We start from the raw sequence: 17319 nt of genomic DNA, 5'->3' as shown, positions 1-17319 counted from the left end.
GACATGATAATTCACATTTCATTAATTTTGTCATTACCAGGTTAGGAATTTAGGAGCCTGCCTATGCCATCTTAAATCCTTGAAAGAAAAAAAATAACTTTAAAATTTAAAAATAGGGAACATATAACTGAAGAACTGTCTGGTGTAAGATTATTTTCTTTCCATTGTTCTTACCTGGTCTTATTGCAAAAGCCTACCCTGAGTAGTTTTAAATAATTGTGTAAGAATACGGTTGCTTTATCTCCTGTAAAAATCGATTTCAAAGCTGTTTCTTCACCATCTCCCAGAAATATATGGAAACAAACCAATAATCAAAGCTTCAGTGGTTTAAGAATTGGGACATCACCATTTCAGAAGAGGCCCTTAAAATTAGCAGAATGTTGGGGAATATTGCTCACTTCAATGAAGAACTATTTTATTTCATTGTTCAAAGTTAATGCATTGGTGTATCCTATACCATGTCATGGTTCCAACAGATGAAATTCTTTAAAAGAACTTTGAGGCATTGTTTACCTTAAAGAATCTTTTATTCAAGAAACAAGGTATCGACACTACATAGTTAAAGCCAAAAACTGAATTCCCCTCCCCAGGACACAAAGTAGCAAAGCACAATTCTCTCCAATTAACAGTCATAAATCACATTCCACAATTAGTTTAAAGTATGGGCTTTCTCCTCAGCTCTCCAGCCCCACCAATCTTTATCAGCTCTGGGTACAATAACCTTGATTCCCACAGCTGAGTTATTGTTGTTATGACTAATTGGAATCTCATCCACATCCCCCCTCCCAGCATCATTTAACTTTAAAAGCAAAAAAGAAAAGATAGCTACATTTCCATCAGTTGTCAAAGCAAGAACATCCGATGTTAGCAGCATTGACACGCCAGTTGCTTTCATATATAACCTGGCTAACTACAGCAATGGAATAATTTCTCAGGAATGGTGGGTAAAACATAGGAACAGCAGAGATATATTCATATGTTCAGTTTTCTCAAAATTTAACCATTTTATATAAAAAGTTTGATTTCTGCATTTTTCAGTCACCCAAAGAACAAAAGAAAAGTGAGCCACCTGCAGTCACACAGGTACAGTACATATATAATCATATATACAATGTATATGTACATATTTTAATCTTTCTCCACTTACCGTATCTTATCTACATCTCGGCCTTACCATTTTCCAAAGCTCTCACAGCAGGCAAGACGTCCTTGTCATTATATTTTATAACACATATTTCAATTCCACTTTCAGCAAATCATGGTTATTTTCATACAAATATTCCTTCCAATGTGCATAGCTAAATATCTATGGATCATCCAGGTCATGGTTATTCCAAAGGTATTTTTTTCAAAAGGCAACTGGACTTTGCTTTTCCTTGAAGACCTTCCATTTCTCATCCAAGAAGCTTCTTCAGTTCTGAAGGACTGAAAACCTTAACTCACAAAAAGAACTGAAGAAGCTTCCTGGATGAGAAGCAAAATGTCTTCAAGAAAAAGCAAGTCCAATTACCTTTTGAAAAAGCACCTTTGGGTATTTCTTCCAACATTCCCTCTCTTTAGTTTCATACCAAACACTTTCATCAGTTGAATTTTTAATCCCATTCACTCTACTGGAGACTTCTTGTACTTGCTTCCCAAACAATATTTTCTATCAAAATGGCCTTGCATTTTATGTCTCATTTAATAGTAACCCAAACTTCCCCTCTTCAACCCCATGCTGACATATTTTTCCTCCATATATTTAGTGACTGTTTGAAGTTACAATGGCAAGGAAAAAAGTGACTTATGACCAGTGGTGGGGTTCAAATATGTGAACAACCAGTTCTCTGTGTGGATGCTGCTTCTGGAAATCCATTCTGGGCCTGGGCAACAAAAAATTAGCTACCGGTTCTGCTGAACTGGTGAGAACCGGCTGAATCCCACCACTGCTTATGACCATTTTTCACATTTATGACCTTTGCAGTATCCCCATAGTCACATGATCAAAATTCAGAAACTTGGCAATTGACTCATAATTATGATGGTTGCAGTGTCCTGTAGTCATGTGATCATGTTTTGTAACCTCTTGACAAGCAAAGCCAATGGGGAAACCAGATTCACTTAACAAACGTGTTACTAACGTAACAACTGCAGTGATTCACTTAACAACTGTGGCAACAAAAGTCATAACATGGGGCAAAACTCACTTAACAAATGTCTCACTTAGCAACAGAAAATTTGGGTTCAGTTGTGGTAAGTCTGGCTGCCCATATTACAAAAAAATAATCACAGCAAACACCTGACATAGAAATGACAGAATACACAAAGTTTAAATTTCCTACACTTTATAAATTCCTCTCTTTTCATATGAGCTCTTTTAGTAAGTTGCCTTTATATTCTGAAGCCCCAGTACCCATTTCAGCCCTCCCTTTTGCCTTCTTTTTAGGAAACAAGCATTGTCTAAATTTTAAAAAAAGCAAATGTTTTCATTTGGACTGCAAGGCGTTCAAACCGGTCAGTCCTAGAAGAGATCAACCCCGACTGCTCTTTAGAAGGCCAGATCCTGAAGTTGAAACTCAAATACTTTGGCCACCTAATGAGAAGGAAGGACTCACTGGAGAAGGGCCTAACGCTGGGAAAGACTGAGGACATTAGAAGAAGGGGACGACAGAGAATGAGATGGCTGGATGAAGTCACTGAAGCAGTAGGTGTGAACTTAAATGGACTCCAGAAGATGGTAGAGGACAGGAAGACCTGGAGGAACGTTGTCCATGGGGTCATGATGGGTCAGACACAACTTCACAATTAGCAACAACAACAATGAGATAGAAGCATAGTCAGGAAGAGAGAAGTGTACTGAGGCCTCACAAAGAATGCACAAAGGACATCTCTTGAACTAGACCTTAAATGATTTACACATGTGTAAGAATGTGTAGCTTATGCTACTCCTAAAGCTAATGATTTCCAAACTAAAATTTTTGAAATCGCTACCCTAAATACTATATAGTGGCTTTCTCTGTACTCTGTAAAAAGAGACACCATCTTCCCTATTTTTTATCTTAATTCTCCACATGATTCTAGAATAGCATTCTGGCCTTTAGCATCTTAGGTAAATAGCAGTGCTCTCACACAAGGCCTAAATGAATAGGCTAAAATTAACATAATTTGAACCCATTATGCAAAATCCTATCTGTCTTGGCTAGTCTATGGAACCAGGAATGTTGGAAGGAAAGAGAAAAGGGAAGACCAGGAACAATTAATAATGGTGGTGGTACACCCAGGCCTGAAGGACCAGGCCAGGGATAGATTATTCTAGAGAAAGAGTACAGAGAAGAGCAACAAATTAGGGGACTGGAGGCTAAAACATATAAGGAACGGTTGCTAGAATTGGGTATGTCTAGTTTAACGAAGAGAAGGACAAGGGGGGACATGATAGCAGTATTCCAATATCTCAGGGGCTGCCATAAAGAAGAGGGAATTAAGCTATTCTCCAAAGCACCTGAAGGCAGGACAAGAAGCAACGGGTGGAAACTAATCAAGGAGAGAAGCACCCTAGAACTAAGGAGAAACTTCCTGACAGTTAGAACAATTAATCAGTGGAACAGCTTGCCTCCAGAAGCAGTAAATGCTCCAACACTGGAAGTTTTTAAGAAGAGACTGGACAGCCATTTGTCCGAAATGGTGTAGGGTTTCCTGCCCAAGCAGGGGGTTGGACTAGATGACCTCCAAGGTCCCTTCCAACTTTACTATTATTATTATTATTATTATTATTATTATAAAGTGTATCTGTGTGATTGCAGCACTGACTTCATGACACATAATCAACCAATCAATCAATCAATATTTGTTCTGCCTATCCATAATGGGTTTTCAGTAAATTTACATTCAGTAAAAGCACTGCATAATGAGTTTTCAATTAAATTTCAAACATGTTCAGCTGCATTTTTTTCTCATCCTAACAAAATAACAGAGTTGGAAGGGACTTTGGAGGTCTTCTAGTCCAACTCCCGCTCAAGCAGGAAATTCTATATCATTTCAGACACATGGTTGTCCAATCTCTTCTTCAAAACTTCCAGTGTTGGAACATTCACAACTTCTAGAGAAAAGTCATTCCATTGATTAATTGTCCTGCCAGGCCATTTCTCCTTTGTACTAGATTGGTTCTCTCCTGGATCCTTTCTCGTTCACAACCTATTTTGCTTCATAGTTCCATCAAGCAACATGTTTCTTGGCTCCCATTGATGTAACTCCACACCGTTTTAGAACAGAAATCTTTCCACTTTCTTCCAAATGGCCCTTCTCCTTATATTCACTTTCCATTCCTTCTGTTGGACTAAGGAGAAATTTCCTCACTTAGAACAATTAATCAGTGGAAGGACTTGCCTCCAGAAGTTGTGGAGGCTCCAACACTGGGGGCTTTTAAAGAGGAGAGTTGATAACCATTTGTGTGAAATAGGATAGGATCTCCTGTTTGAGTAGGGGCCTCCAAGGTCCATTCCAACTCTATTATTTTTTTTATTAATCTAGCTTTGAATATTTTATACAATACTTTCCCCGACAGTCATGTTTTTTTCATTCTAGTTCTTTTTATGCCTTTCCCTATCTCCTAAGTCAACATCCCCTTTTAATATTACATTGTGACTGTCATCACCCTTGTGATGCCTTTGTAACACCTGCAGGTATTTGCTCATGTTAATTCTACCTATTTCTGCAATCAATATTATTTCTTCACTGTGGTTTTGGGGCCCCACAGTTACAGTTGAAACCTAACCATCCAGTTTCACAAGACATCTGTGTACCATATTTGGCATAGGACTATTTCTTTTTTTCCTCTTTAATCCCACCCCCAAATCAACTGAGCTCTATATAATCATTTCAATGGCACCTCGTAAGTCAGAAGCTATTTCTGAAGGAATTGGTAACTATCACTGAAGACAGGATTACAATTTAAGGTAAGTTAAAGATTACCTTTAACCTCAGAGTCGTTAGCCTGTAACTATTTACTTATTCTCTCAGGAAATCGAAATTAATTTCACCACAGATAAATTACAGGTGGCCCTTAACCACAACTGAGCCCAAACTTTATGTTGTTAAGTGAGACATTTGTTAATAAGTTTTGCCCCATTTTATGACCTTTCTTGCCACCGTTGTTAAGTGAAACATTGCAGTTGTTAGATTAGTAACACGGTTGTTGAGTGAATCTGGCTTCCCCATTGACTTTGCTTGTCAGAAGGTCACAAATGGGGATCACATGACCCCAGGACACTGCAACCGTCATAAATATGAATCAGTTGCCAAGTATCCAAATTTTGGTCACATGACCATGGGAATGCTGCAATGGTTGTAAGTGTGCAAAACAGTCACAAGTCCCTTTTTTTTAGTGCTGTTGTAACTTCGAACGTCACCAAACAAACTGTTATAAGTTGAGAACTACCTGTACTCCATCTTAATTGCAGATGACCACTAGATGTCAGCAGAGAGTTACAGAATATCTCTTTGAAGTTATCTAGTAGTCATCCAGTTTTTTACACCCAGATGTGGTAACTCTAAACATGGAAAATCCAAACACAAACATAACTGAAAAGACATTAAAATGCATTTTAAATAAATGGGTGAAAATATGTCCTAGCTCTACCCAGCACTTTCTCTATGCAAGATGGTACTTGGTGGCATCAATGAAATGTTGCAGAAAGACAGATTTTTCTCATTTTCGTATGCTTCATTTTTTTCAGCCAATGATATGTCCATATTATTAAATTCATTTGTTAGTGCTTCCTGAAACATTTGCTCCAAATCTAAATTGACTTGGACCAGGTTGGTATTTCTGAGGGAGACTACAAGGAATTCTCAAACCTATTGTCTAGGCTGGAAATTGTGAGTTTTGCTTCCTTGGCATGTCTGCATAATTTTGTAATGGCCTTTACTAAGTCCTCTTACCTACTTTATAAATTTACAGTGAGAAATTAAACAATATTGATTATTCAATATGAGATCTGTGATTATACTCTTTCTGATATTTTGATTTTGATGTTTTGTGTATTCCAAATTGTTGCAAGCTGCTTATAAATTGCAAATTGCAGCATGGCAATAACTTAGAAGTTCATAAGTAAATATTGCCGCTCCCTCCCCCTTCCAAAAGGCAGTAGCAAATTACTTACATATTGTCCCCCCCCCAAAAAAAAACCTCATAAACTCCCCAGGAATTGAACTGTACTTGATTGAGTCTTTATTCTTAGCTGTATAGTTCTTGGTGCTGTCTGAGTTTGTTTTTTTGAATGCAAGTCAGTATGGGATTTGCTGCCTGCTTATATATATAATAGCTTTCCCTGCATGTTTTGGTGGGGTTTCTCCATATTTGGAAACCACATCCATACCACCCCTACCAACACACCCCAGCATTAGCAAGACAAGCTACTGCATATAAACAGGGAACAAGCCCCACACTCCCTTGCACTGATGATGTAATCTAGTTGGGTAATGAAACATTTGCATGCACACAGCCAAGCTTAGGAAGCACCCAGAACTTCACACTTCAGCCCTGAGCTGCAGATAGTCTTTTCTACTTTTCCTTATTTTTAAAGTATGGCAAAATAAGACTAGGAATATCTAGTATAAATTTAACAGAGTGGTTCCTTTACACGTGGAATATTTTACATCAAAAAAATGTAACAATGTGTTTTAATGCCTCATTGAAACGATATAGTTCCATGAAATGGATAGATTACTCTCACTTTTATGCTTATAGTTCTCCCTTTTTTCCTCTTTTTCTTTCTTTCTTTCTTTCTCTTTCCCTTCCCTTTCTTTTCTCTTCTCTGGTCCTCTTCTGCAGATCCCGATTTCCCATCATGACTGTCTCCAGGCTGCTCCTGCAGCTGCTTGTTCTTCTTGGGGTTTTGCTGGTGCACTACGGAGAAGCTGCAACTTACCAAAGTTTTGCAAACAGCCACATTGATCATCCCAAAACTGGAGCCAATAATCCAAACGCCTACTGTAACCTGATGATGCAGCGAAGGAGGCTGAATCGAGGGAGGTGCAAACCCAGCAACACCTTTATCAATGCCCCTCCCAACAGTATCATAGCAGTTTGCCGAGGCGCCGGAAGACGCTATCGAAGGAATTTGTATGATAGCAGGGCAAGTTTCCAAGTGACCCATTGTAGAAGCACTGGAAGATTCCCAAACTGCAATTACAGGGGGCAGACTATGAACAAGAGGGTCCGCCTGGCCTGTGTCCGCAGGAAGCCTGTTCACTTTGAGAGACTTTTGTAACAGGTGGTGTATAACAACACACCTGCAGAAGTCCAAGGATGCGCTGGTCACAGCATGCGAATGCTCCCTTGCTACTGCTCTTTCTGCCATGAACCTCTTAGTGCATCTCCATCAGCTTAGCAATACTTCCTCCCCTCCCCCCCCCTAGCAAAGTTAACAGATCACAGGACCAAGTTGAGGAACTACAGATCCCCATCTCAACTACTTCTTTACTCTTTCCCTGCTCTTCTCCCGGGTTTTTAGATGAATTTATTCACATCCTAGATTAAAGATCTACTTCATTAGGATATGAGCTAGAGATTGTTGCCTGGGCAGGTCATTTCAGTCTACTTTTAGTATTTCCCTTGCAAATTCATGTTCTGGGGTTGGCTTGGAGATCTATCAATAGTGAAGAGACAGCCATCATATCAGGAACATGAACTTGTGAGTCAGCCCCACTTGCCTGTAAATCAATATGGGAAAGTATTGAACAATCAGACATATACACTGCATTAGAGATGTGTGGTTCCTTGGGTTTGGAGGGGAGCATGGGTTTCAGAATGAGGTGGGGAGAAGCATGTGTAGTACCTATCTACAAGCTTTTCAACCAAAGGCATGTTTTCCCAGGATGGCTCTAGATGCTTTAATGTAATGTCTTCGTACAATAATTTTTGTGTCCCATCCAATTAACCAAAGATTGCTGTGGTGTACAATGCCAACACAGAGGTTGTTATTTTTTACATGTCATTTGTTCCAACCCTAAGTAAGCTGCTGCAGCTTAAACTGTGCCTGCTGATTTCTCTGAATAAACTAGATGACTGCAAATTGCAAATAACGAGAGTATTTGATTCTAAAATTTGTACTTTCTAACGCAACTGGTTCTGAACCAAGTAATTATTTTTCTGTTACACCCTTTGAGAAAAATGCTGCTTTGCTTCACAGACAATACCACCCCCATTCAGGGGATCTACAGCTTCAGGGGCTCTATAGCTGTAGGAAACCTTGGGTATAATTCCTAGGGACCTTCAAAATTACCAGTTGGTCAACTTCTATGGCAGAGGGAGAAAATCATTAAATTCACTGCTGAAGAAGAATCGCCATAATTTATTATTTTAATTTAAAATGGTAAGGAAATTAAATTTCATATCTCCTTTATCTCCACCCAATGGTCTTTGGGGCACAGTGTCCAGCAGGCCACCAAAAGGCCAAAATGCTTGGAAAAAACCAGTGTATGTCATGCCATCCTAACTTAAGAGGATCTATTGCATAAATTCAGTTGCATTGCTAATACATTCTGTACATGCTTTCTCCGTTCCATAATATTTATGGAAAGTAATTCAGTAAACGCCATGAGTTTTTCTGGGCATCCGCAGAAGAATCCAGCCCTATCACTCACTTTGTTACTGTCTAAGTACCTTTTTATGCAGCAATACTAACTCTGGATTACATTGTAGGATTCTAATAAATTGCCACATTCACTTCAGCTTCTTCTACATTCCCAAGCTGCACATTTTTCAGTGAAACACACAAGGTTTTGATGGAAGGGTTGATTCATTGCATTTGTTTTATTTTGGCATGTTATTCCACTTGCCTGTCAAGAGATCATGCCCAAGGACATATAAAAAAAAGCTGAAGTGATTAAAACCCAGCTAAAAAAATCATAATGCAATGCACTAAAATGTCTTTACCTAACCCAGTGGTTCTCAACCTTTTTAATGCCGCGACCCCAACCGGTCGTAAGTCGAGGATTACTCAACCAGTCGTAAGTCGAGGACTACTCAACTGGTGCAGCACCGTTTGCAGAATGGGACTTTTGGCGGGCTCAGCAGGGCAGAGACAGCCTGGACAATTCCTATTGGCTTTTGAAAGCCATTAGAATTAGACTCTATTCAAGAGAGTCTATTCTATTGGCTTTCAAAAGCCAATAGAATAAAAGGGAATAGCACAGCTAAGGAAAAGGGGAAAAAAATGGCGGACTGCATTGTTTGGCGACCCCCCGTGAAATGGTCGTTATGGGGTCCTGACCCACAGGTTGAGAATCACTGGTTTAAGCCCTGTCACCCCATTTTTGCAACTCCAAGTGATCGCAAAGGACAACCTCTGATGCAGATAACAATCTTCTCAAATCCCTGGTGGATAATTTTGCTGAAAAATAATGACAAGAGAAGCAATAAAGATCCTCACCCTCACATCCATTACAAACTAGGCCATAATTAAGGCCATTCTCTATAAATTGTATGATGGCCTATACAGGTTGAAGATTAGAGGATTAGCTGTCCCACAGGTTGAGAACCACTGACCTAACCTAACTGCATATCGATAAAATGCATACTGATTGGTCAGAAACTGCCCCCTCAATTCTGAAGTGTGAAAATAGTAATGAAATGCTTGAATGACTTTGAACATTATTACCAACCATACCTTTCAACCTGTTTCTCAACAGACTTGCACCCATAGATTATGGAGAAACTGGTTCATTTGCAAGCTGAGGTCATAGTTGCTCCTCTATAGTTGTTCATTTATAAGAAAAGGTGATGACAAGGAATCAAAAAATCAACATGTTAAATCTAAACCTTAGTCAGATGCTATATTTTTTCTATCCTGCTCTATGGAGTAGAGAGTTGGTCTCTGACAGAAGGCCACCTGAAGAGACTAGAAGCGGATTTACAGGCGGCTGTTACGTATAAACTGGCTTGACAAGATCAGAAATGAGGAGGTGATAAGCTGCCTGGGAAAGCCAAGAGAAATCATCAAAACAATTAAAAAATGAAAATTAGAATATTTCGGACATGTGATGCAACACCCAGAAAAATATGGCATACTCCATTTAATCCTCCAGGGAAAGATAGAAGGCAAACAAGGTCCAGGCAGAAGAAGAACATCGTGGCTTCAAAATCTAAGGGACTAGTTTAGACAAAACTCAGCAGCACTTTTTCGTGCGGCTGTTAATAAAAACAGGATTGCCAACAGGATCGCCAATGTCCAATAACGGATATGGCACAACAAGAAGAAAAAAAATCTAAACCTTATTGGCTTATTCTCCAAAGCACCTGTGAAAACACATAATCAATGAAACATTTTGCTGCCCAGAGTTGTGGGCACTCCATTGCTGGATGTTTTCAAATTGGACAACTATTTGTTTGAGATGGTATAAGGTCTCTTGTCTTGGGTAGGGGGTTGGACTAGAAGACTTCCAAAATTGCTTTCAGCCCTATGATGTTATGTTTATGTCTAACGTTTTTCATACTTTCCCTAAAATCAATTGTTAGCATTTGAATATCTTAATTCAGTAACAATCTAAAGTGTCTTGTAGATGCAGGAATGGTCCAAAGAACCACACTGCACTGACTGAGAAGGACCAGGGAAGACTGATTAAGCAATTTTAAGGTGTTTTTCTCAATCTGATTCTATTTTTCAGATGTTAAAGAACATTGTCCATGGTCCTCAATCTTGAATGTTAAGAATTGAATTCCAACTCATAGGAAAAAAAGTAGGATGAGGAACACTAGAATTAGCTTCTTACAAAGCTTCTCTTGTGGGAGAGGTTGGGTTGTTAGCCGTGGTGGCACAGTGGTTAGATGCAGTACTGCAAGCTAATTCTGCTGACTGCCAGCTGCCAGCAGTTTGGCAGTTCGATCCTGATTGGCTCAAGGTTGACTCAGCCTTCCATCCTTCCAAGGACAGTAAAATGAGGACCCAGATTGTTGGGGGCAATGTGCTGATTCTGTAAACTGCTTAGAGAGGGCTGCATATGAGTCTCAGTGCTATTCTTATTGCTACTGCTGTTACTCACTTAGTGGAGGACTTGATTGGTGTAAATGGTTTTTCAGTAGATTTGTCTTTCTACTCTTCCATCATAGCCTCTGCTAATGAGGAAATCTAGGAAGAGTACTGTATTGTTTTTTTTCTTCCCTTGTGAATTTGATTCCTTTGGAGATGTTAATGTTTTAGTGTGTGATTTCTAATATGGATCCGGTATGGCATCATCTGCATACCGGATCCATATTTTGGATTCAATGTGTGGGACTGCTATTGATTCCATTATGACCTCTGCTATGAGTTCTGAAAATTGGGATCCCATAGGTATTCCTTTGATTTGTTGCTATGTTTTCCCATCAAATTGAAAGTATGTGGTTAGGCAAAGGTTGATAAGAGGCTGCAACTGGCATTCCAGGTGTGGGTATGCTTTCTATAGGTCCATTAGTAACAAATGTACATAACTATTTGTTACCAAGGGACATAAATAACTTTCATAACCAACCTGAGTTGAACCTTCCATTCAAATCTTGGCAAGCCCTAAAAGATCAGTTAGAAATAATAGCAACAATATTCAGCAAAAAGGCCATTATACAGTATGATTGTGAATAATTAGAAAAATGACTATCTCTAGTTTCTTTTTATTAAAAGGAAATATTCCCAATACTGTAGAGTGGGGAGAGATGGACCCTGTTAACTCTTCAACAGATACTTTACCATTAAAAAAGAAATCTATTACTTTAGTTTTCAGAAAGATTGCTCAGAAATGAAATTCTTCCCTAGGATATTATACATGAATGTCCACTTTCAGCCATGCATCATTAATATCTTATAGTGTTGTTACCAAAAACAAAAAGTGATACAACTTGATGAAGAGAAATCTCTCTTCTCAAGCCCCTTTATTGTTTTTCCATCTTATCATCATCATGCTTTTGCCTGGTTTCCCCACTTAGTGTGTCCATTCGTTCCCAACACACCACAAACTTTATGAGCAATCCGCTCTGTAACATGCTTCATCATGTTTCTTAGTACCAGTTTCACCGTACCATTTTGCAGGGTGAAGAAGAAAGGGTTCAGGAAAGGACAGACAATTGTGGTGAGTAGAGCAGGGACCTTATGGACTTCAAGAGTCTCCTTTTGGGATGGTGTGACGTAGATGAAGATGCTGATGCCACAGGAGATGGAGATGATGGTCAGATGTGAAGCACAAGTATTGAAGGCTTTTGCCTGACCTGAAGGGGTAGAGATGTGGACTATTGCTGAGATGATACACACATAAGAGACTAAGGTTAAGATCAAAGAGCAGAGGATAACAACAGAAGACAGCACAAAGTCCATCAACTCTATCACTTGGGTGTCACTGCAGGACAGATTCAGCAGAGGGCCACTGTCACAAAAGAAATGGTTGATGACATTAGACTTGCAGTAGGACAGCCTGGAGATCATAATGGTGGGAATAAGAACTGAGAGGAACCCACCCAGCCAGCAAGCCAAAACCATCTGGATGCAGACCTGGCTATTCATGATCGCATGATATTGCAATGGCCTGCATATGGCAGCATAGCGGTCATAGGACATGGAGGTAAACAAAAGAAACTGTACTGTCCCTAAGAAGAAATAAAAATAAGACTGTGTCATGCAGCCAGCAAAAGAAATAGACTTGTCCCCAGAGAGGAGGTTCCAGAGCAATTGGGGGCTGGTGACAGTGGTGAAGAAGATGTCCAGTATGGAGACATTGCCAAGAAAGAAGTACATCGGGTTATGGAGGCGGTTATCTACCAATACAATGCAGAGGATGACCATATTGGCCCCCAGGCTTGTAATGTAAATGGTTAAAAAAAGGAAGGCTAGCAGGAGCTCAATTTGACGGCCAATGGAAAAACCCATGAGGATGAATTCAGAAATGCTTTGGTTCTCTGACTTTTTCTGATGGTCCTCCAGAACAGCACCTGAAAGGACAAAGGTTATAATTGAGAAACACCAATGCACCAAATCCTGCTTGTATATTAAAATATGTTGTCAAAAAATGTAATTGAATTCTTTGGGATTATCTCAACAAACATACCTTACTTACCAGTCATTTCTTCCTGTATCCCTTGGTAGAATTTGTTGTGCTGTTTTATTCAGTGAATGAAACACATACTGAGTTGCTCCTTTTGTTGCACCAGCTCAGATCCCAGATGGGAAGAGTACTTCCACACCAGGAGAGAAGATCAGGAGAACTCCTAGTTGTTGAGCTGCATTGTTTGGCATCAATATTCGGCCTTAGATACTGGAGGGATTTTTCCTAGGTTGAGATTCCTCATTCTGACATTCATGAAGAAATAAGCCATGCTGTGACTTAATTGAAGGCCTGGTCCACACAAACATGAGGACAAGGGCTGCACATCTGGAACATGTTGAGCAACAAATGGCCCTACTCCGTGTTCTATGTTTCCAGCAATGGGTTTGATTTGGCGAACTCAGATTTATAGTCTTACTTTTATAGGTCAATCCTCTGTTGAGATTGTCAGAGTTAGATTACCAGCTCTGACGATGTCAACAGAGGATTGACGAAAGCTAACTTGTATTTATTAAAAAGTTTTTTCTATTCCGGAGTTCAGTGGCTCTATTGCATTTTAATATATATATATATATATATATTGGAAGGGATCTTAGAACTCTTCTAGTCTGACCCTCTGCTCAGGCAGGAAACTCTATACAATTTGAGACAAATGGCTGTCCAGTCTCTTCTTAAGAAACTTCCAGTGTTGAAGCATTCACAACTTCTGGAGGCAGGTTGTTCCACTGATTAATTGTTCTAACTGTCAGGAAATTTTTTCTTAGTTCTAGGTAGTTCTATGTATTTAAGGGAGAGCTGGTTTGGTACAGTAATGAAGGCATCTAGCTGGGAAGCCACCAATTGTGAATTCTAGCCCTGCTTTAGACACAAAATTAGCTGGGTGATTTTTAGCCAGACCATTCCTCTCTACCCTAGGAAAAAAGCAATGGTAAACCACTTCTGAAATCTTGCCAAGAAAATTAAAGGGGCTTATTTAGGCAGTTGTCAGGAGTCAAAAATCTGACTCCAAGGAACCCTCTCCTTCCAAAAAGAGGAGCTGAATAGTCTTCCTACCACTAATCAATGTTTGTCTGAAACAATAAGCTTAGCTGCTATTTACTGTCTTGCTTCCATCTTCTTTTTTCTTGTGGCAATGCATCTCCAAAAAGCGATAAGTCCTTATTGTTTTCACAATTTCTCTCACCCTTTCCAGCCATTAGGCAGATGGGAGAAATTTGCCTATGATTCATCTGAATGCAAATTTAATTTTGCCCTTTTTGAGCCAAAATGTGCACATGGATTGATTAAAATTATGCATGGAGATGGTTTATGTGGGAGAAAATTGCTTGTCATACTGTTATTCAGGAGGGAAAATAACGTAAGCAGAAATGTGTTAAGTTTGGATAGATTTGCATAAAACAGTTATACAGTACATGTAAATTCAACCCTTAATAAAAAATTCCTGCTAAAATCATAGTTTAATGATATGTTAAAATTGTTACAACAGAATAAAACAAGTGGAAAGGAAAATAAACGAGAAGAAACTGATAAAGTAAACAATGTCTTTCAATCTTCTCTTTCCAATGATTGTGTCCTATGAAATAATTTGACATACTTGCCTGGTGTAGCCTTCAAAATCAGATTTCCATCTCTCTTCATTTTCTCTATTGTTTGCTAATCTGCAGAGCTCAGGCATTGGAAGACTGTGTTTGCTGCAAACATCCAACAGATTTTGAAACATGGCAAAGCCATATAAACACACATTCAATGTTTTCAGTGTCACTTGATGCAATGAAATCGCTGATGGACTTGGAACAATGCTGGAATGAAGAAAAACTCTGTTATGTCCACCTGGAATAAACTTCTGAGAATGAGTTTAAAACACACACACACACAAACAAACAAACCTCAAAGGATTCAGGAACCAATTGCTAATTCCAATTATACTTTATAGGAACAGGCTTTCAGGAAAGAGTGTGGGAGGGAGGTTAAAAAAGTCAAGATGGCAACCATGTCTACACAACTGAGGTCTTGCTCCCATTTTATTGCATAATAATGCATATAAAAAGGGCGGGGCTTTGATACGTCAGCCTCTCCTGGCGATATTAAAGCATTTGGGAATAAAGAAGGGCACACATTATTTTCTTAAATCTGTTCATATTTTGCACAGGAAATTATGCTTTAGTCCCCATTCTGATGCTAATGTGGTGTAGTGGTGAGGGAGTGGGGAGTCTGAGGTTCAAATTCACCCCACCCTAGATATCTTTGGGCCAGTTCCTCTCTCCCACCTCTGCCACCTCAGAGGGATGTTCTGGAGAAAGAGAAGAAGAACCTATGTCCATGCATGCCACCTTGATCTCCTGAATGAAAGTCAGGCTGTCAATCAAATACATAAAATATACTTTTGCATAAAAATAGGTTTTTAAAAATTCTTTGGGCATATCCCTTTCAGCCTTTCGGAACCCATGAACTGCCAAAATAAAGAGACTTGGATTAAAACAAATAAAAGCCACCAAGATCTGTTAATTGTTTCCTAATCTCTTTCTTTTTCTCTGTCTGTGTCCAGTGAAGCTTATGTGAATTCAGGAAGGAAGGAAGGAAGGAAGGAAGGAAGGAAGGAAGGAAGGAAGGAAGGAAGGAAGGAAGGAAGGAAGGAAGGAAGGAGGAGGGAAGGAAGAAGGAAGGAAGAAAAGAAGGAAGGAAGGGAGGGAGGGAAGAAGGAACGAAGAAAGAAAAGAAGGAAGGAGGGGAGGGAGGGAGGGAGGGAAGAAGGAAGGAAGGAAGGAAGGAAGAAAAGAAGGAAGGGAGGGAGGGAGGGAGGGAGGGAAGAAGGAAGGAAGGAAGAAAAGAAGGAAGGAAGGAAGGAAGGAAGGAAGGAAGGAAGGAAGGAAGGAAGGAAGGAAGGAAGGACTTATTTGTACATCACAATCCTCTTTATGGTCCTCTTTCTTATTCTTTCATTGCAACAGCCCAACTCCAGGGCTTTCTAACCTGAGACCAATGATCCTCTGATTATAGATCAGCAAGCTCCCTCATATGGATCGTCTATCTCAGGGGTGTCAAAGTGGCGGCCCGCAGGCCAGATGCGGCACGCACAGGCCATGCCCATCCTGGCTCCGCAAAGGCAAAAAACATTGCAATACATCACGATATGTCATGTGACGCGATCGAGTTTGACACCCGTGATCTATCTGATTTGAAAGTGTGACGACTCGCTGTTATTCTTATTAGAGTAAATAAATAATTATTTCTAGTAAGTATTGGTAGACCTTGACTTACACTTCACAATCCTTCACTTGTCATCTGTTTGAAGTGACTTATGACAGTCCTCACATTTATGACTATTGCAGCATCCGCAGCTTACGTGATCAGAATTCAGGAGCTTAGCAACCAGCATCTCTTTACAACAGTTGCAATGTCCCATGGTCACGTGATCATCACTTGCCACCTTCCCAGGGGCCTTCCAACAAAGTCCGCTGGGGAAGCTGGATATGCATAACAATAAGGGTGATTCACTTAACAACCATGCCAAAAAAGGGTCATAAAATCAGGCGCAACTCGCTCGACAGCCTCAGAGCTTAGCAACAAGACGTTTCAACCCCAACTGTGATCATAAGTTGAAGACTGTTTTTCAACTCTAATTCCTTGCACACTACATCAAAACAAGAACAAAACTGCAAAAATGAGAAAGTAATGTGAAAATAAGGTAACTTAATTTGGGACCGATTGAAATCCAGTTCTGTTTAGAGCCATTGAAATTAATGAGACTAATTGTGGTTCATTATTTTCATTGATTTTTCTTTGACGCAACTTAAATTCAGATTTAAATTGGTGGATCTGTGCAACATCCTTGCCATTCATAGGAAAGGTAATATAAAAGGATTAGAGGAATTTCGTAACATATCACGATGTATGATATAAATTTTATTAAGCCATTTTATGGCTCTCCAACTGCTTCTTAATTTCTTTAACATCTTTAATAAAACACAGTAAACTGAAAGGTCTCTGTGGACCAAAGTTCTCTATTATAAATGCTTAACTTGATAATTAATTTTCTAGGGAATAAAGAAAAGAAACAAACTTATTCATTTTCTTCATTGCTTTTGACCTTCAGTAACCTTAACTGAGAATAGGAATTTAGAAACCCAAATCAAATTCTCATTAAGCAATATGGAATCAACTCATTTCTAAAAAGGCTAAGAAATTTCCACTCTTATAAAAGAAATCCAGAGTCTTGTAGCTTCTCCAGGACTAGTTATCATTCCTCCAGTATAGGTTTTGGGAAGCAGCAAAAAC

At 39.4% G+C, this 17319-nt stretch overlaps 2 protein-coding genes across 6 annotated transcripts in view; one reads left to right on the top strand and one right to left on the bottom strand.

Moving 5' to 3' along the window:
- Window positions 1-6824: 6824 nt before the first annotated feature.
- LOC120311038 (ribonuclease pancreatic-like) lies at window positions 6825-7247 on the top strand. Its single transcript, XM_039350155.1, has one exon. It carries the CDS (start codon window positions 6825-6827, stop codon window positions 7245-7247), a length of 423 nt encoding a protein of 140 aa, XP_039206089.1.
- Window positions 7248-11334: 4087 nt separating this feature from the next.
- LOC120311026 (olfactory receptor 6J1-like) overlaps window positions 11335-17319 on the bottom strand; it is a 32557-nt gene continuing 26572 nt past the window's right edge. For 2 of the 5 annotated variants that reach the window (XM_039350137.1, XM_039350139.1), the window contains 2 exons: window positions 14643-14843; window positions 11335-12931 (listed from right to left, as the gene is read on the bottom strand). In XM_039350137.1, the coding sequence (XP_039206071.1) occupies window positions 11907-12931; window positions 14643-14682 (1065 nt within the window). In that variant the 5' untranslated portion in view covers window positions 14683-14843 and the 3' untranslated portion in view covers window positions 11335-11906. Of the gene's footprint in view, window positions 12932-14638; window positions 14844-14930; window positions 15033-16302; window positions 16437-17319 lie in introns of those variants that run through there. The other 3 variants (XM_039350140.1, XM_039350138.1, XM_039350142.1) reach the window with 3 other exon arrangements.

The sequence above is a fragment of the Crotalus tigris genome, unplaced genomic scaffold (assembly GCF_016545835.1).
Source record: "Crotalus tigris isolate CLP2741 ecotype Arizona unplaced genomic scaffold, ASM1654583v1 scf7180000018306.2785112, whole genome shotgun sequence".
In the NCBI taxonomy this organism is placed as follows: Eukaryota; Metazoa; Chordata; class Lepidosauria; order Squamata; family Viperidae; genus Crotalus; species Crotalus tigris.
Note: the sequence above shows the minus strand (reverse complement) of the source record. Positions and strands in the feature narration are given on the sequence as shown.